This window comes from Sinocyclocheilus rhinocerous, unplaced genomic scaffold (genome assembly GCF_001515625.1).
Source record: "Sinocyclocheilus rhinocerous isolate Xijiao unplaced genomic scaffold, SAMN03320098_v1.1 scaffold1159, whole genome shotgun sequence".
Taxonomy (NCBI): Eukaryota; Metazoa; Chordata; class Actinopteri; order Cypriniformes; family Cyprinidae; genus Sinocyclocheilus; species Sinocyclocheilus rhinocerous.
The window spans coordinates 175455-196522 of NW_015634336.1; the positions used below are offsets into that span (position 1 = coordinate 175455).

At 36.9% G+C, this 21068-nt stretch overlaps 2 protein-coding genes across 6 annotated transcripts in view; both read left to right on the top strand.

Moving 5' to 3' along the window:
- Positions 1-5552, top strand: part of LOC107745511 (myosin-9-like) — a 63969-nt gene extending 58417 nt beyond the window's left edge. For all 4 annotated transcript variants that reach the window (XM_016559399.1, XM_016559401.1, XM_016559397.1 and 1 more), the window contains 5 exons: positions 322-445; positions 531-739; positions 2213-2321; positions 2408-2580; positions 4184-5552. In XM_016559399.1, the coding sequence (XP_016414885.1) occupies positions 322-445; positions 531-739; positions 2213-2321; positions 2408-2580; positions 4184-4292 (724 nt within the window). In that variant the 3' untranslated portion in view covers positions 4293-5552. The remainder of the gene's footprint in view (positions 1-321; positions 446-530; positions 740-2212; positions 2322-2407; positions 2581-4183) is intronic.
- Positions 5553-6726: 1174 nt separating this feature from the next.
- On the top strand, positions 6727-12021 carry LOC107745513 (solute carrier family 25 member 38-A). Of its 2 annotated transcripts, none has more exons than XM_016559404.1 (8): positions 6727-7114; positions 7253-7312; positions 9038-9162; positions 9234-9318; positions 9401-9580; positions 10091-10259; positions 10663-10829; positions 11705-12021. In XM_016559404.1, the coding sequence occupies exons 2-8, from the start codon at positions 7298-7300 to the stop codon at positions 11825-11827; spliced, it is 864 nt and encodes a 287-aa protein (XP_016414890.1). In that variant the 5' UTR covers positions 6727-7114; positions 7253-7297; the 3' UTR covers positions 11828-12021. The 2 variants fall into 2 exon arrangements, with proteins under 2 accessions (XP_016414890.1, XP_016414889.1); XM_016559403.1 differs by having other exon boundaries at positions 6727-6963.
- The last annotated feature ends 9047 nt before the right edge of the window (positions 12022-21068 follow it).

Here is a 21068-nt window from a genome sequence, read left to right on the forward strand (position 1 = left end):
GATCTTCTTTATGCACCAAGAGCTTGTAACACTCCAAAGAGAAAGGAAAAAATGAAATTGCATCATATGACCCCTATAAACACTTTAAATAGTTTTCACAAATTTTTAATATTTTATTTTATCTTGTATTAAAAGTTTTAACAACAAAAAATAAATAAGAAATAAAACACATTTAATTGAAAATAAAAAATAAATAAATACATGAGGCACAATTTTGCATAAACAACTTAAAAACAGCAGTTAAAATAGACAGATTTCTACTGGCTGATATAATCTGGTATAATGGCCCATAATCCATTGCGTTTGTGTTTGTGTGCTCAGCGCTCTGGGCTCGGAGGAGAGGAGGCGTCTGGAGGCGCGGATCGCTAAGCTGGAGGAGGAGCTGGAGGAGGAGCAGAACAACACGGAGCTGGTGAACGACCGGCTCAAGAGAGCCCTACTGCAGGTGCGTCGCGCTCAGACCGTCCTGCCGCTGGCGTCTGACGCCCATAGCACGCTCACCGCTGTCTCTCTGTCCGGTTTCTCCGCAGACAGACCAGATAAACGTGGAGCTGACGGCGGAGCGCAGCACCTCCCAGCGGCTGGAGGGAGCGCGCTCGCAGATGGAGCGCCAGAACAAGGAGCTGAAGCTCAAACTCACCGAGCTGGAGGGAACCGTCAAGAGCAAATACAAGGCCACCATCGCCGCCCTGGAGGCCAAGATCATCCAGCTGGAGGAGCAGCTTGACGTCGAGACCAAGTACAGCAACACACAAACACACAGACATAGAGGCTTATATAGACATGTTTAGACCGTTTACCGTGCAATATGTGCATTTTACTATTTAAAAACATACAAATAAATAATGAAATGACTCAAATGAAATTTACTTTTAAGTAAAATAAAGTTCAAATAAAATTAGTTCAAATACAAAATGTATATAATTAATAGTTAATCTGTTTTTTTTTTCTATTTATCACAATACAAATACAAATCAGGCGCAACAAAAAATACATAAATTTCCTTTTTTGACATAGAAAAATATAGTCATGTTTGGACATTTATAGACCAACATTAAATATATGTTATTTATTATTCAGAAAATATACAAATAAATATTACATTTACTTAATTTTCAGATTAAAAGCACATAACATACATTTTGGTCTGACAATAAAAATCTATAATATTAATAAATCATGTTGTTTACTTTTAAGTCAACAAATATAAGTTGTATACAATTAATGTTTAATCAATTTTTTTATTAATCAAGATACAGATACAAATCAACAACAACAAAAAACACAAATACATACACAAATATTTACATAGAAACATATAAATATAGAATACATAGAAATATATACACATTTAGACATTTTAATGAACAATTAATCTATTTTTTTTTATTAATCACAATACAGATACACAAATACATACATGCGCATTTATCTACAGTGAAACATATTTAGACATTTTAGACTATTTACCATACAAGATGTGTATTTTGTTATTTTAAAAAAAATACAAATAAATGTATACATTAACTAATTGTATTTTAACTAAATGAAAATGTACTTAATGGAATTTCAGATTACAGGCACATCATTAACCTACTAACTTATGGAATTAATAATTCAGCTATTTTTATTAATCACAATAGAGATACAAATCAACAACAAAAAATACAAATACACTTATTTACATAGAAATGTATACAAATATTTAGATATTTTAGACCATTTACACGACAAGATAGGTATTTTATTATTTGTAAAATATACAAATATATAAATCAAATTAATAAACTAAATTTGAAAATAACTCAATAAATGAAATTTACATTGACATATAATTAAAATACAAACTTTTTTTATCAATTACCTACTAACTTGTACATTTAGGTCTAAAAATAAAAATATAGTATACAATTAATAATTCATCTGTTTTTTATTAATACATAGACAGAAATGTGCGGTTTTAGACTACTTACCATACAAGATATGTTTTACAATTCAGAAAATGTACAATAAATGTAAGTACATCAGAAAATAACTCAATAAAAGAAAATTAAAGTGGAAATATAATTAAATTAGAAAATAACAAATTTACTACAATTTTCAGATTAATCGCCCATCAACGTTTAGGTCTACAAATAAGAATGTACACAACAATTCATCTATTTATAACAGTAGGGAAAAGCTCAAAGTAATAAATGATGTTTGTGTTCAGAGAGCGACAGCAGGCCTCAAAACTGGTGCGTCGTACGGAGAAGAAGCTGAAGGAGGTGATTCTGCAGGTGGACGACGAGAGACGCAACACGGAGCAGTTTAAAGATCAGGTGATGCTCGCTACAAACCCTGTGTCAGTCACACCGCTCAAGGTTAAAGTTTAGCGATGTTAACGGTTGTTTGTGATCGGCTGCAGTCTGATAAGCTGAACAGCCGCATGAAGCAGCTGAAGCGGCAGCTGGAGGAGGCCGAGGAGGAGGCGCAGAGAGCAAACGCCAACCGCAGGAAACTACAGCGGGAGCTGGAGGACGCCTCTGAGTCCGCCGACGCCATGAACCGCGAGGTCAACAGCCTGAAGAGCAAACTCAGGTGCGTCAAAACACGCCGTCACGCACGCTGCACGATAACAGTTCAACTGATGATCGCAATATTAGAATTGAGATTATTAATTATTTATTTGTTCATTTTTACATTTCGTCAGAATTATTCCACATTCACATCAGTGTTATTAAAGTTAACTAAAATAACTAAAACCATTTAAAAAAAATTAATTTTCATTACTTGGAAAAAAAAATTCAGCTAGATGCTTCTTATTTTCGTTTAGTTTGACAAAGTACTAAAATAACTAAAAAGTAAATTGGAATGAATAAAAACTATATAGACATATTAAGATGATATACATTTCTAATTTTCATTTAGAAATAAGTTGAAGTACTAAAATAACTAGAACCGTAAAAAATGAAGAATAAAAAATTCATTACTTCAGCTAAATGCGAAGACAATTTCTCATTTTCATTTAGTTAAACTTTAAGTACTAAAATAACATTTAAAAATCATTAAAAATCACTTATTTAAAAAAAATCTTTCATTTTATTTAAAGTATTAAAGGGGTGCTATTATGCTTTTTCACTTTTTCAACTTTAGTTAGTCTGTAATGTTGCTGTTTGAGCATAAAAAAGATCTGCAAAGTTATACAAAGCTCAAAGTCCAATTTAAAAGGAGATATTTTATTTAACAGAAATCACTTTTCAAAAACTACAACGAACGACTCGTTTGGACTACAACGCATATTTTCCAGGATTTGTGATATCACAAATATCGACAAATGGGACGAGACCTGGTTGAACTGCACTAGAGAAGGTACACCCCCAAAACAAAATCAAGACTTTGTAAAAGAGCATAATAGGACCCTTTAAAATAACTAACCAAAAAAAAAATCAATTTTTGTTACTTGAAATAAAATAAATGTTAACAAAAATAAAACGCATTATAGCTAAAATTTAGATCGATGCCAGATCATATTTATAATTTTTGTTTTGTTTAGTTTAAGTTGAAGTACTAAAATAAACTAAAACTGAAATAAAAATGAATAAAAAAATATAAAAATGCATATTAAAGATTATAGACATTTGAATAATGAATTACATTTTGAAGTTCAATTACTAAAAATGCTACAACTAAAACTGAAATTTATTTTAAGAAATTAATTTAAAAACTATATGGACATTTAAAAAAATATATATATATATTTTTTTTTTAGTTTAATTTGAAGTACTAAACTACAACTAATATAAATAAAGACAACATTTCACTAAAATTAAATTGAAAATGGAAAAATTTTAAATAAGGACTAATTTATAACATGAAATCATACACATGGTCTATTTTGCCTCGCATAGTTTCTTGATCATATGTATCATGTAAATGAATATATTCTCTATAAAATGAAAACTATACAAACAAGAATTTTTCAAAAGCTAAAACGGTGAAATTCCTAATATTAATTCCAATGATTACAAATTATGTTAATATATTCATTTATTTTTCTATAGTTCTATGCTATTATTCAGTTTTTCTATAATTCTGATTAATCAAGGGAAGCAGAAATCGCAATTTAAGTATGTTGTCTTAATGAGGCTTGCATGTGATCAAATGCGTGTCTGACATTGACATTTGCGTCTTTTGTGTCCAGACGCGGCGATCTGCCCTTCACCTTGCGCCGCATCGTCAGCCGCTCGGGAATCGAGAGCGACGAAGACCCGGAGGCCAAGACCGAAACCTCCGAACCCAAACCCGAGTGAAAGAAGCCGAACCGCAGCGTTCTCTCACAAACACACACACACACACACACACAAAAGTCTTGGACGACAACGTCCACGGAAACTCAGAGATACTTCGTCGATTTTTGTTTTTTGTTCTTATTTTAGTGCCATAGTGTATTCGCACACACACACAATGGTTCTCCTGACAATCACACACACGACAGCTTCACTCACACAGAGGACCAAATTTGTGTTTTCATGTCATTGTCTAGAATAGAAAAAGAACGGAATGATATTTTTGTAAGGACGCATTCCGTCAATTGTAGTCCCGATTCTGGATCTATTTTTCTAACTGAAGTAAAAGGATTAAAAAATGGTAAAGAAGAGAACTTATTGAAGGGGACCAAAGCAAAATTGCTTTCTACAAAACTGTATTTTATTCATACTTTTTATAATGGTATAAGGATGAACATAGCACTCGCTCTCTTGCACCTCTGCTGGTAAATAAAAGATTGTGATGATAATTACAGATACTATCATACAGTTACGCTTTTGGGCTTTACACATGAATAAGGCATTTAGTAAATCAAACCAGCACCGAAAATATTAGAGATTTTCACGCCACCGTATATGCACATGAAATGGGGAAAGACTGTTTGTTTTGAGCAATAAAATGGAGGCGTTTATGGCACTGTTGCAGCAGATTGAAGGAATAAGGATCGAGTAGGCAACGCACGAACTCATTTAGACATGGCACTATGCACTATCGCCTTAAATCTACTATTTGGATATGTTCCGTTCCTCTTTTCCTTTCAGTATATGTGTCTTTATTAATGTTCAGGGCATGAATGGTGGAGGGTTGACGGTTTCTCTCACGCACGCACTGTTAACGCTGAGCACGGCTGTGCAGGAGCGGGAAGCGACCGTTTGGCGGGAGTTTTAAAACATGGAACACTTCCATGGCTACCTCTGATCACGTTTATCACTCTGTGACATATTTCTGAAAGAACTAAGGAGAATGGATTTGAACGGGACGTCAGCGATAGCGATCTCCCTCCTCGAAGCTCGTGCTCAGTTTCTGCTTTTTTCGCTCACACTGCTGGGAAGTGAGAGAAATGTACTATTATTGATTATGTATGGATAGATGGAGCATTTCTCTCTCTTATTCTCATCGTCTCCCAATAATGACTTTGTGATGTTGTGTTATGTACTCTGTCTCTGCAACTCCTTAATGATATCTGGAGAGATTTGTCATAAATCGTTGGTATAATGATGCAATAAAATGGCTTTTTCAAAACACTTTTAGCAAGTGTATGATTTTTTTTCTTTCTTTCCTGTTTTCTAACATTAGTTACAGTTAAAAACAAAAGGGGCCAAAATGACCCCACTGCTTTCAACTATTTACCAAAGATTTTAGTCCTATAAAATAATTTGTTTTTAACATCAAATAAGTAAAAGCCATCACCCAATGTTCGATTATAAGAGGAAACTAACTTTAATAACCGTGGTTCCCTAGCATCTCCTTCACCGAACGTCTTTCCCAAATATTTATTGATAATCTTCTGAAAATCCAAATTTTCTCTTTCATTATTTAGTCAGTCAGAAGAAATCCCGCGTGTCACTGTGTTATAGGCAGATTAAAACATTTGTCAAAATATGTGAATAATTTTTAATGCGGAACATAATGTTAAAAAGTAGGCTGTTTAATTTATTTATATTCACCGTCATTTGTTGAGCGATTTTAATAATCACTGATGAAAATGGTGTCTTTTTTGAGTTGTGTGAAAAATTAGGAGACGCGCTCTACATGTAGAGTAGATAGGTTCTACTATGAATATTAATGAATCTGTTTGGGCAGTTACTGAGCTCTACCAGGAGAGTGTGCACACTGACCGCCTCAGTGCAGAGCAGAAGGAGCCCAAACTGGTTCTGAGCGGATTTATCTGCTTTACACTGGAGCTAATCTATACCCTTTCAATCTGTAAAGAGATTCGTTTTTACTAGTTTATTATTTTATTAAGTGACATAAGTTTTGTTGTATGTCATCGTTCTCCATTCTTATTCTCAGAAAATACTTTATACATTCTAAATAATCTGTCTGACATAACTTCGGTTAGTTAGGACTATTCTGCTTTAAATAGATCGAATCAATTGTTATTAGTATTATTATATTAAAAAATATATATATATATTCTGCTTTAAATAGATTGAATAAATTGTCATTAGTTATATAATAGTCAACATTTGAAGTGAATCAAAGTTGTCCTAAGACAAGAATGCATTTTAGTTTTAGCTTTTAGGACAACTTTGATGAAAGGTTTTGATCCACTTCAAATGCTGACTACTGTATATAATATATATTAGTGTTATTTCTCAACCTTTACATTTGGTCACTGGTCTTGCAAGCGCTAGCTGGTTATTAGCCAATCAAATTCAGTTTACTACGCACCTTGCATCAGGCCCCACCCCTTTCTTTTATACCTGTGGAGCGCGTAAACAGCAAGACACAGCTAGCAGCGCTTTACACAGTGTTGATCATCAATTTGACTTCTAGTTCTCGTCGTTATTCTTCTTCTCTTATTATTCTTATTTCTAAGATTCCCAGTCACGTGAATATTTTTACCTTTTGGAGTAACGTTTACCAAAACCCCATTTTGTAGCTAGGAATGATGCTCATGAACACCCGCCGCGGGTCATAGAGGAAGAAGAGGTGAGCTTATCTTTTACTTAGGAACAGTTTATTTACGACTGTAGTTTATAGGCCTACTTTAGTTACTTTTTCTGATTTTTACTTAAAAACTCCAAAGCCCACGAACGTGCTCCTCACGTGAGAAGCTCGCGCATGATGAGACTGAGGCACTGCGCACAGAATAATAAACATTGTGTGATTGTGTTTGTTTGGGGAGAGAAACACGGTCAGGTCAGGTGACTTGATTAAGTTTGTGCGAAATTAAAGAGATGCTGTCAGTTATTCATTCTCAGATCGCTGGTGTTTTCAGAAACTGAGCTGCTCTGAAGAACAAAACTGACTGAACATCTCAAACATGGAGTTCTCACTGGTAAGAGTCTGCGTGTGTTTGAATGCTTTTTCAAACCTGTCAAACGTTTTTACACAACTTCTTTCTTTCTCTCTCTCTCTCTCTCTCTCTCTCTCTCTCTTTCTTTACTTATAAAGCCGTTTCTGTGTTTTCTGGCAGAAGTATTCCGTTTACCTGAGAAACAAAATGTTTGAAATATAGTTTTTCTTTCTCCTTTTACATTATACCAAAATTTTGCGAACTCTTTGGGAATTTGAGTTTTGCGAGTGAAGTGGAACACAAACATTTTTTTCTTTCCTTTCCATCTTATGTTTTTCCATCACCATGTCCAGTTAGGGGTCCCGTAGACGTTTAACCCATTGTGCTCTTATGTGCACTAGTATATACACTAAATAATCCAATATAATGGTGATTGTTTGACTGATGTAGATATTGAGCTGAAACGTATAATTGTGTCTGTTCTGCAATCTCCTTCTGACCTCTTGACTTGATCAGGTGTTCTGACAAATAATGCTAACTATCAGATTATGCTACCAACACTGTATCCTACTGTAAGGGTAGGTTTAGGGTTGGGGGTGTACATGTTAATAAAGCCTCACAACTAATTAATATAATGCTGGCCTGGAAGCAAAATCTGAAGGGTAGCACTTTTCGTTATCGAATTATGCTACCATCTGTTTTACACCGGTCACCTCAACTTGCTCCATTTCTCGTATCGTATCAGTCGTGTTATCAGGTTAGTGATAGCGCAGCTCTGACTGTGCAACATTGTCTCTACTCACGCGGTTTAACATGTTCATTGCGTATAATCATAGTTATGGTAATATGCGGTTGAAGACCTAAGCGGGGTGCTTTCAGAGAGTTTGTTGTTGTTTACCTAAAGCGTTTGCAGAAGTGAAGTAGCCAATTATTTTTGTAACTGAAGGGGGCGGGCTTTAGCCGAGCCTCTTGTTTTCTTGCGTTCTGATTGGTCCGTGTGAAGCGGGGCTCGTTTAACGTTAAACACTCGGTTGCCATGGCTCTGGTCTAAAGAGGCGGGGCTGAGAAGGAGGAGATAAACTGAAACTGCTGAGTCATGCTTTACATTACATTCATATAATTAACTTGTGAAATAATTTCCCTTATCAGTGTTTATTTGATGGCCAAAATACACCCCAAATAAAACTAATTTTGTAACAGAGTTATTAGTATCATACTGCTATAGTTTTTTTTTATATTTCCTATTTTCATTTTAGTTTTAGCAAATGTTTTGTTTTGTCACTTGTATTTTATTTTCTTAAAAATGTTTTATTTTAGCTTCAGTTTTAATTTTAGTAAACTTTAGTACTTAAGTACTTCAAAGTAAATGCAAAATGTAGTACTTCAGAAATGATAAATGTTGCCTTGGCAAGTAGATTAAATAAAATAAGTTATTATTTTTATTTTATTTATTATTACTTTATTTATTGCATTGTTTATTTCAGTTAATTGTAATTAAAACATTTTTTTATTTTTTTTTACAGATTAAGTGTATGCTTTTAATTAACAATAGCCCTGTTTGGTAAACAAATATAAAAAAAAAGATTTAAAGCATTGTGATATGCTGAAATCCATCTAAAATCAAAATAAACAACCATTTCTTTATAAGTCTTGTGTAAACAGATGTGATTAAAGCAGCTTTTAACTGGCTGCAGGGTTAAATATATTGTATTTTAAATATGTTGTTCCCACTCAACAGGTTTCTCACTTTCTCTCTGTGTGATTTAGGCTCATCCGGCTGTGAAAGCATTCATGTGTGGCTCTCTGAGCGGGACGTGCTCCACGCTGCTCTTCCAGCCTCTGGACCTGGTGAAGACGCGTCTGCAGACCCTACAGAACGGCGTCCAGCCCGGGTCAGTCCACATACAGGACGAGGTTCATTCTGGCTGAATGAGTATTAAATTAACTGTCTTCTGTGCCTCAGGTCGGGTCGGGTTGGCATGGTCACGGTCTTTGTAAGTGTCCTGCGGACGGAGAAGCTCCTCGGATTATGGAGAGGCGCTTCGCCTGTGAGTATCACACCTGATTTGGTACGAAACCTCTATTATGTTTCTGTTTGTATGGTTATATTCTGTATTTCTGTCTCCGCAGTCATTTGTGCGCTGTATTCCAGGAGTCGGCATCTACTTCAGCACATATTTCACTCTAAAGCAGCACTTTTTCGCAAATGGGGCCCCGGGGCCCTTACAGGCCATACTGCTGGGAGCCGGAGCCAGATGTGTCGCAGGAGTCTGCATGCTGCCCGTCACCGTCATCAAAACACGCTTTGAGGTGTGTGTGTGTGTGTAAATACTTAATTATTTTATTGATCGAGGATTCATTAAGTTGATCAAAAGTGACAGTAAAGACATTTATAATGTTACAAAAGATTTATATTCCAAATAAATGCTGTTCTTTTGAACTTCCTATTCATCAAAGCATCTTGAAAAATAAAATGTATCACAGTTTCCAACAAAATAGGAAGCAGCACAACTCTTTTAAACATTGATAATAATCAGAAATGTTTCTTGAGCAGCAAATCAGCATATTAGAATGATTTCTGAAGGATCATGTAACACTGAAGACTGGAGTAATAATGCTGAAAATATACAGCATTAAATTGTAATAATATTCCACAATTTTTACTGTATTCTTGACCAAATAAATGCTGCCTTGGTGAGCATAGGGGACTAAAGCATTTTAAAAGCATCAAAAGCATTTTACCAACCCTAAACTTTTGAATGGTAGTGTATATCTGTACACATTGTATGATGTATAACGTAGTGCATGTGTGTGTTTCAGAGCGGCCGCTATAAGTACAGCAGTGTGTTAGGAGCGCTGCGGTGTGTGTGTCGGACGGAGGGACCGAAGGCTCTGTTCTCAGGTCTGACGGCCACGCTGCTCAGAGATGCACCGTTTTCTGGGATTTACGTCATGATCTACAGCCAGGCCAAATACACGCTGCCACGAGGTCTGTACACATGCTTCAGTTTTAAATATGTGTGTGTGATTAAATAGGATTTTAGCGGCTTAAATGGTTAACATATCTCAGAGGAACAGATTTTGTAAGCAAACACAACATTTCATGGGAGAACTTAAAAATCTTGTGTGAATGCACAGTTTCTCTTTGGAATGCAAAGGTTTTGCAAGCAAACTAAAGGTTTGTAGTTTAAAAAATTGTTTTTCCTTCAAATCTTATTTTTTTTCCATCATCATATTTAGTGAGGTAACAGGCAGCAGGAATATTGCTCCTGATCTACAGATGTTTCTTCATAAGAGATAAGGAGAAAGAGTGACGTTGGATTGTGTAACAGCCGTGTGGAACATTTCCACAGACTGTACTGATAAGCTCTCTCTCTTTCTCCCTCTTTCAGAGATCAGTCAGTCGTCTTACGCTCCGCTAGCAAACTTCAGCTGTGGTGTTCTGGCCGGTGTTCTGGCCTCTATTGTAACCCAGCCGGCAGATGTAGTGAAAACTCATGTTCAAGTGAGTCCAGACATCTTCAGCAGGACATCAGATGTGATTCGATACATTTACAAGGTAACGGATGCCCTGATTCTCCCGACATGCACCTCTCTCTGCCACTTAAGACTGGCACTCAAATAAAGCAAGAAGCAACACAGCTCATCTAATCAGATCAGACCCAGAACTATTTGTTTTATAATGGTGCTATATTAAGTGTAAAGAGTGAATGCTGCCTGTATAAAAGTGAAGTATGTAATTTCTGCAACAGCAGCGTCACCAAACAGAAGGACAAAACTAATGTCTGTTTTCAGACAGGTTTCCACAAACACTTTCACCATCTGCTATCGTAGCTATATTAGAAGCCCTGTTAGAACACTCAAAAATCAGTTGGCAGTTCCTTTTGAATTTTGGGGAAAAAATGACACACCTCATGTTTAAATCTGCAAAATTCTTCAGATTCCAAAAAGTCTGGAGATTCCATTGGGCCTCTTCAGTATGAGTCTTATGAAATAAATAGAAAGGTTTGTCATTCACATTTTAGATCTGATTAGACTGACCTGCAGTGCTATTACAACTAAAACTATTACGAAACATTTTAATTAATTGAAAGAAAATATAAACATTAGATGAAACATTAGACTAAAAACTAAATGGAAACTAGAAATGTTGCCTTGACAACTAACTGAAATAAAATAAAAACCATGACTTTATTATTTTTTTTTTTTAATTCATTTTCATTTTCATCAAATTTTTCATGAAAATGTGAATTCAAACTCTTTCGGATCTTCCAGAAACTTGGTCAAGGAACAAAATTACGAACTAACTAAATGAATAAATAAATAACTGAAAATAATATATATAATAATATAAATAATTAAAAGCTAATTACAACTCAAAAATGAAACCTAAAAAATGAACCTTATTTAAATATATGACAATTTGTCTGTCAGGAGCACGGTTTGGTGGGGTTTTTCCGTGGCGCGGTTCCTCGCTCTCTCAGGAGAACCATGATGGCGGCGATGGCGTGGACGGTGTACGAGCAGCTGATGGCTCAGATGGGCCTCAAATCCTGAGACTGATCAAAACTACATCACACACTGAACGAGATCTTCACACGGGACGTTTCTTTAACTGACTGTGATCCACACAGTTCCCAGAACTTTTTATTCTCAATTAACTGAAGTGAGAATCATGCTGTAAACCAGTGGTCTCAAACTCAATTCCTGGAGGGCCGCAGCTCTGCAGAGTTTAGCTCCAACCAGCTCCAACTCACACCTGCTTGTAATCCTGAAGACCTTGATTAGCTGGATCAGGTGTGCTTGATTAGGGTTGGAGCTAAACTGTGCAGAGCTGTGGCCCTCCAGGAATTGAGTTTGAGACCAGTGCTGTAAACACAGATGTGAACTTTAAAATGCACTTTATGTCCACTTTGCTTCTCTTGTCTGTTTGTGAGTAAATAATGCTGCATATGTTATAATAAAGTTTTTATACGATGTACAATCTTTATGAGATGCTGTATGTTCGATTTTTGGTATTTTCATTTACATATATCATTTAGCAAACACAAAGTGGTTACATTAGCGGACTTTCGTGAGCAAAATGTTGTAGCGATATAGGCCTACAGTATGAGGAAGAACTCACAGAGAAGTCCATTTCAAACCCAGCAGCTTTGTGTTGGGCAACACAGCGTATATGCTAGAAAACGCGAAATCTGCTTTGAGATATTTTTTTTTTCTTAAAGGAGACATATTATGCCCCTTTTTACAATATGAATGTGTCTGTGAAGTTTCAGCTCAAAATACCCCACAGATCATTTATTATATCATTTTTGAAAATGCCTATTTTAAGTGGAAGCAGAAACACGCTGTTTTTCGGGCCTGTGTCTTTAAATGCAAATGAGCTGCTGCTCCCGCCCCAGACAAAGGCAGAACAGTTAACGTGTTCTGCTCAAACTTTCGCCGTGGCATTAGAACTAGTACACCGTTGTCCCTTGCGAAAACACAATGACGGCGCCGTGGGTGTAAACTTGCAGATTAAGGGGCGGTAAAATTATAATGAAATCCCTTTGCCACGTTACCAAGGGAGCGAAATCAGACGCGCTCATTTTTTCAAATGCTTGCAGTAAAAGGCTTCCCAAAACAAAGTTACTGGGTTAATCTTTTTCATGTTTCATTGGTTGCAGAGCCGATCCTCCCTATACGTAAAGTAAGCAAGCTGCGTAAGGCCCCCGAAACACCAGGGGGCCCCCTTGCTCTCAAAGATGATTTAATTTTAGTTTTGTTTTTTAATTTGGCCAGCGGTTATGAAAACATGAATGTTCATTTCTTTTAATGCGGTGTGCTGTCGCCCTTTCTACGTAAAAATCAGTCAAATCATGTAACGTGAATGTCATACAGTCTCTTGCTCGAGACAAAAAAAAAAAACAGTTGAAAGCGTACCGAGCCGCGGAAGAGACACTCCCCCCGGTTTTGCTTAGGGCCACCAGAAGTCTAGGATCGGCACCTTTAACACGATATTCGATTAGCCAATGGGGATTCATGAAATGAAAACTTGCATGGGTAAACGTGACAGCACCTTTACAACGAGGAAGAGTAAAACAAGTGATTCATCATGAGGAGGCAATAACATGAGTGCTAACAATATAACATCACAGAAATTCTAATGGTTTCATTGTGTGCATTTTTGTAAGACTGTTTTCTGCTACCACTGAATTTCTGACCATTACCGCCCACTCTGCAGCGTCTCTGTTCCGCACCCATGATTTTTTTTTGTTCACTCCTGCCTGCTCCCACAAACATGTATATGATTTTCGCGCATCAGGGGGCCGCTATCAATATGCAGAGTATTAAAATCGCTTTTGCATGAGCGCTCGCGGTTCACTTTCACTTTTGATTTCGCGATCATGCGTGCTCTGTGTAAAGGAAGCACATCTTTCAAGAACAGATATTTGTCAATGAGCTCAGGATCTGTCGAGCAGCAAATCCTCCAGCATGGTCTGTCAGTCATCTCTTACTAATCTTGACCCCTGATCAGTCAAATCTGCCACCTGCAGCTCCTGTTGGATGCAGGGTTGTCAAATCCGCATTCTTTCCATGGAATTAGGCTACATTTAAAATGTTGCCATGGGTTGATTTTCCCCTGGTTTGAAATATTGCATAAATTACATTTGACTGAAATGCTTGTATTGAAACATTTTGCGGCTACCTATGATAAAACCGTTTTGTGAAGGAGGGTCACTAGAAGCCTTTCAGCTGTGTTTATGATCAATCTGACAGTGACTGTATACTTTGAGTTTTGATGTTTGGGATATGGTCATTGCACTACTTTGGGGGCTACTTTAACCCCCTTTTTTCAACAGGGATAGTAGTTGTGTTGCAGGCTTAAATTTGGCTATGATTGACAGGTTAATTTTATGTGTTGTTTATTCAGAAAAATAAAATTATTAAACAAACAAGACTCAGAGTCTCATTGCACAGTCACAATATCTTTTTTTTTACAGACATTTAAGAAAGAAACATTTTTTTTTACTGTCTGTCAGTATTTTCTGATCTGACTGAGGGTCATCAGCAGAAGTGAAGACTTTCTGAATGAAGGGAGCAGATAAGAGTGATGACCTCCAGCCTCTTACGCAAAACCCTTCAAATGATTCAAAGGAAAGTACACAAACCATTACAAGACAACAGCGATTACATGTGACATGCTGAACGAGTAATGCTTTACATTAGCTTCTGTGTTTGACATGTTCAATATTGCAACATTGAGAGACACTTTAATAAAGCATCAGTATATTGTCGTTTCCTAATCATTCACATTCTTGAATGTTTTATATTTCTGATATAGCTAATTGAACATTTTTTAAAACCTTTTTTCCAAGAAATTTTCATTTGTAAGTTTCAAAGAGCTTTACCTACATAACTGTACCACAGAGCGTCCCCCAAATAACATTCACTGTGCAGTTATCGCAAAGAAGAAAAAGAAAAAAAAAGAAAATACATACATATCTGTTATTTCTTTGTTATTGGAATTATATTTTATTTTTAAATTATTATTTTTTTACCACAGTTTTACTGCAGTAACAATAAAAACGGCATTGTGGAGGAACCTATGAATAGCCACAGTTTTGTAAGTGAACATCCCGTTGTCTATGTAAGGTTCTTTACCAGCTAATTATTTTTAGTTGTTTTGGTTTTCTGGAGATTTTCAGAGAGAACACAATGACATTTTAACCTAGTAAACGAGGGACGTGATGATCGTGCTCTAGTTTCATCCTTATTTACCAGCGAGGATTTATACTTTAACCTGTACAAGAAGAACCTCATTGATAACACAAACACACACACACACACACACACACACACACACACACACACACACACACACCACACATATCACTGTAGAGAACACAATGACATTTTAACCTAGTAAACGAGGGACGTGATGATCGTGCTCTAGTTTCATCCTTATTTACCAGCGAGGATTTATACTTTAACCTGTACAAGAAGAACCTCATTGATAACACAAACACACACACACACACACACACACACACACACACACACACACGACACATTACTGTCCTAATTTTTGCAGCTCATTTTCACTTTCACTTCTTAGGTTTTGGGGATTTATGCATATATTCATATAAAATAAATGTTTCCTAAATTGTTAATTAAAAACATGGAAACATGTTTGTGCACTGTGTAAACATTTGTGACACCGTCATTTAGGACATTGTCTCTCAGCAAACAAGTTGCGACAGAATGTACACAGTGTTTAACCGAGGAGTCACTCCGCGTCTCGCCATTGTCTTAATATGGTCTTTGTCTTAATATGGACAATCCATCCCGTCTGTCTTAATATGGTCCCCCGTCCGTCACAGCAGCGGCTTCTAGCGTAGAGGACAGAAAACACAGTACAGCGACTCATAGGGAAAAAAACTGAACACAGTCGCCATCCAGCGGCGAGGAAACACAGTACAGCAGAAAACAAGCGCCTCCTGCATAGGCCTACAGTCAAGGAATAATTTCATGTATTTACTTACATATGCACAATGTATCCAAAACTCAGTCTTCACCAATTCTCCAATAAAGTGAGAGGCTAAATGAGCATTCATTGTTCACATATTTTGCTGCATGTGATGATTATTATACACACAATTATACTTCACGTCTGTGGTAATTTTGTTCATAGTTTTCTCTGACCTCTTGAAGACATTTCTAACATTTCAACCATCAGGATTTTCCTGTTTTGCTTCTCTTCCTTCCAGATTATCATTATGAATATATTTAGGATTTTTCAGATTTTATTTTATTTCCTCTGCGCTCATCTAGTAAACATTTGCATTTAATAGATTCTTCTTCTTCTTCTGAGAGAAGTTTTAATTTTTGTCGAAAAAGATTAGGGAAATGCATTAATAATAGCATAATAAAATAAATGTTGGATTTGTTACTCAACTTTCAGTATGAGATTTCATATATTGATATAGTCAATATCCTATGTATATGATGAGACAGCTCTCACATGACCTAGTTATCTTATTCATCTGAGTTATTATTGCTGTGTAGTTCAGGGTTGTCAAACTCTGTTCCAGAACGTCCTCACCCTGAAGAGTTTAGCTTCAACCCTAATTAAAAGCACCTGATCCAGCTAATCAAGGCCTTCAGGCTTATTTGAAAACTACATGATATGTGTGTTGGAGCAGGGCTTTGAACAATGCAAAACATTGAAATGAACAAGTCATTAATAGAAAAACCTGGTTCTTAAGTATGTCATCAGGAGGATATATAAACCCTCCTAATCAAGTAGGAACTTGACTGTCGAGCTTCAGTGTGCATCATCTCTCTGTCTGTGTTCATATACAGTGAAATGGTAGAAGCTCATGGGCTGAGGATCAGTTCAGCTGTACAGCATGTCTGGATCTCCTGAATGAGCCACCTAAAAATGGCCTTGAGACGCCCATGGCTACATCGCATAGAAAATAGCCCACGAAATAGCAGGAAAAAACACCTTGAAATTGGCTAGAAAATAGAATTCAAAAGGAGAGAGGGGGACAAAAAGGTTTTAGGAATTCACGTTTATCATTTACGAATTTTCAGCTTCAGAAAATACCGGACAATTTCACTGCGGGAACCGCTTCAGATAATTCTGTGAGAGACCGGTCTGAATGCAAACTTTCAAACCTGCTTTTTAAACTTACAAACACCACAATCCCTTTCATACTATTATCCATTATAATGTAACTTAGCCTATAGCCTATATTTTGACTCTAAAATCCTGGATTGGAATCTGAGTCAGAATCTGGGCCAGATAGGAAAAATTAGCTCATCTGAGCTCACTTTTTACCAGTTAGAAAAATATATTTACATGAAATGAGAGAGTGACGAAGAACCCGTGACCATGTATGAACTATGGGCACGTACCCTCATAACACGCGCACACACACAGACACAGCATGTAGCATTACACGTAGGGTTGCCACCTTCAGCAAGCCAAAATAAAGGACCCCCCCCCCCCCCCGAAAAAAAAAAAAAAAAGGACACAAATAATCAGTGAGGAACTCATAGCTCAACAATACAACACTATGAGAAAACATGCTCATGTATGTAAATTATTAATTGTTATGTCTTTTTTTGACAGTTCTGCAGCTGTTACCTGGATGAGATTAATTTTAATTTTAATTTTATTTTTTTATTAATTTGCTTAAATTAGGACTACATTAAATCTAAATAATTTAGCATTTTTTAAAAAACTTTTTAAAATGTCAAATTGTATATGACATATATTTATTTATTTAGTCATTTAGCAGACTAAATGACTAAATGACTTTAATGACTTCATCATATAAATAAATATATGATTATTTATTATGTATATATTTATGATTAATATAAATGATAAATTAATATATAGGGTCTAACATTAATTATAATCTATTAATTAATCTGTCTAATAATGTCTAAAAATATAATAATTATGTCTATCAAGCTCTAACAGACTATCCAAATTTTAATAAAATAGGGTTATGCCTTTAGAAGCACAGATGTGTCTGTCACTTTAAAGGTATGGTTCACCCAAAAATGAAAATTCTGTCATAATTTACCCAGGTTGTTCTAAACCTGCAAGTTCTTTCTTCTGTTGAACACAAAAGAAGATACTTTGAAGAATGTGGGTAACTAAACAGCTGCTGGTCCTCAGTAACTTCCATAGCAGAGAAAAAATACTATCAGAGTCATTGGGGACCAGAAACTGTTTGGTTACCCACATTCTTCAAAGTATTTTCTATTATGTTCAACAGAAGAAATAAATTATTACAGGTTTGGAACAACTTGTGGGTGTGTAAAAACTATCCCTTTAAGTCAGACAGTCCACCGTGAGCAACTGAATGATTCTCTGCAAACTGCGCGTTCATCATTAGTTACTGGACAGACCCATTGATAACTTTCCCGTTCAGCTCTACATCTGGAGAGTCTTGTGTTCAAAGGGCGGATGTGAGCTCTAGATGTTTTAAACCGCGCAGGTTTAGCGCATGCTGCGCTCGCGTGAAAGGGCTTAACGGCGCGCGTTCTGGAGACTCCATCATCGCCATGGAAACAAAGACGCCAAGATGAGCTTGTCTAACTTCTTATGAAATTAATTTGATTATAATCGCTATTAGCATTATAAACGATGCAAAATACTTGTTAGTTGATTCAGCTTGTTGGTCTTTGTCAAATACGGGACAAATCGCGTCCCGTATTGATTTGATACGGGACTCATCATTTTACCTTTAAATACGGGACGAACCGTATTTTAAGGGACGGGTGGCAACCCTAATTACACGGTCTGTTTTCATCACTGACATCTGTACACAGACTTATGTAATGCTTGAACCGTAGGAAGCTTGTGTAGGATGTGTTGGGTTAACGTGTATTATGCTCACGGGGGAGTCTGTACATGTTCAATGTGTTGTGTGATTTAGCCATTTAACATAGCGTGACAGCATGTATAAGTTCTGTTTATACCAATACTCATTGTACAAATAACCACAAGACTTATTCATGGTGTTAAAACATTTATTTGATAGAAGTTCATACAGATTAACTTACTAGCAGTGAAACATCAGTTGCCAAACCTGTGCTGTACAAACATTGAGTTATTTCAACTTGGCATTCGTGTCACCTGAACAGACCGGTCCATGTTTCCTTGATGCCAGTAGAAGGGTCCATAGAGTCGCAGTGAAACCAATGTATATCTGGTTGGTCTTTCATGCTTATGTCTTGTGTGTTTAAAATTTTATTGGCATTTGGGTTATGTATGTACTATGTGTTTGTATGGCTAAAGGTTGTATATGGTAATTGTGCCTGGTCTTACCCATAGAGTGGTACGTTCCCGAAGGCGGGGTTTAAAGTGTAAAATGCCGCGAGAGATGTGCTCTGGTCTCAAGTGTGGCGTGCTCGTGCTCATGTTTGGTTCACAATGGCAGTGAACGGACTTTTTAAGATTGTATAGTTTTTTATTTGTTTTTGTAATATGTCTTCCTTTATTCTGGGGACCTTTGTCACCGACTGCGCAATAAATGCACCTGCAATGGGACTTTAGTGGACTGGTTACTTTTTACCCCGGCCGCAAAGGCTATTCCGGACAATATCCAACTTTTAAAATGACTAAATTTATATGTTTTCCATTTGAGCTCTGTGTGAAACTATATATAAATAATCAAATTCAGTTGATTCCTTTGCATAGTCATATATTTTCTTTCTGCTGCCAAACTTTTGAAGAAGCGTTTATTCCTGGTTTGTAAATGCATTTAAATTTATTACATTTTTAATAATGACATCTCTTAATCCTCAGCAGAAAAGTGAATTGCGCTGACTCTCACGAGAAGTGAAATGATGCTTTGCTGATGCTCTCCATGTTCCCTGTGATTGGCTGTTTGCTGCACGTGTCACACTTTCAGGTTCAGAGTTAATCACATTCATGGTGTTAAAACATTTATTTGATAGAAGTTCATACAGATTAACTTACTAGCAGTGAAACATCAGTTGCCAAACCTGTGCTGTACAAACATTGAGTTATTTCAACTTGGCATTCGTGTCACCTGAACAGACCGGTCCATGTTTCCTTGATGCCAGTAGAAGGGTCCATAGAGTCGCAGTGAAACCAATGTATATCTGGTTGGTCTTTCATGCTTATGTCTTGTGTGTTTAAAATTTTATTGGCATCTGGGTTATGTATGTACTATGTGTTTGTATGGCTAAAGGTTGTATATGGTAATTGTGCCTGGGCTTACCCATAGAGTGGTACGTTCCTGAAGGCGGGGTTTAAAGTGTAAAATGCCGCGAGAGATGTGCTCTGGTCTCAAGTGTGGCGTGCTCGTGCTCATGTTTGGTTCACAATGGCAGTGAACGGACTTTTTAAGATTGTATAGTTTTTTATTTGTTTTTGTAATATGTCTTCCTTTATTCTGGGGACCTTTGTCACCGACTGCGCAATAAATGCACCTGCAATGGGACTTTAGTTGACTGGTTACTTTTTACCCCGGCCGCAAAGGCTATTCCGGACATATGGTGTCGGCATGAAATGCCACCAAAGACAAGATCGCAGCAGTCGTCAACCATGGAAACTGACGAGGGGCAGAAAGCAGCGGATGATTCCACAAAGGCAAATGTGCTACAGCCGGTCGAAGGTTCTGCATCTGGGGGAGAGGCAGCCTTTACAGCGTTGGCAGATATGTTTCATACGTTCCTTTAGTACCAAAAGCAAAGAGATGAAAGACAGGAAAAAGATATGGCGTGATGAGAGCAACAGTTTAAAGTTCTCACACATCAAGTCACACAATTGCAAATGGCTGGGTTATGTATGTACTATGTGTTTGTATGGCTAAAGGTTGTATATGGTAATTGTGCCTGGGCTTACCCATAGAGTGGTACGTTCCTGAAGGCGGGGTTTAAAGTGTAAAATGCCGCGAGAGATGTGCTCTGGTCTCAAGTGTGGCGTGCTCGTGCTCATGTTTGGTTCACAATGGCAGTGAACAAATGGACGTTGAACACGCCAGACACGAGTCAGCACCACCTGCTGACCGATCAGTGACGGGGGGCCTAGCTCTGGGCTTTCAACTGCCCAAATTACAGGAGGATGACGACATTGAGAACTATCTGACCACTTTTGAAAGACTGGCGCAAGTTTACAGGTGGCCAAAATGCGATTGGGCTGTTCATCTCATTCCGCTGCTCACGGGGAAAGCGAGGACTGTGTTCGTCGCTATGTCGCCCGCATTGATGAAGGATTATGATCGTCTGAAAGAGGTGATTATTAAAAAATATGAGATTAGCACTG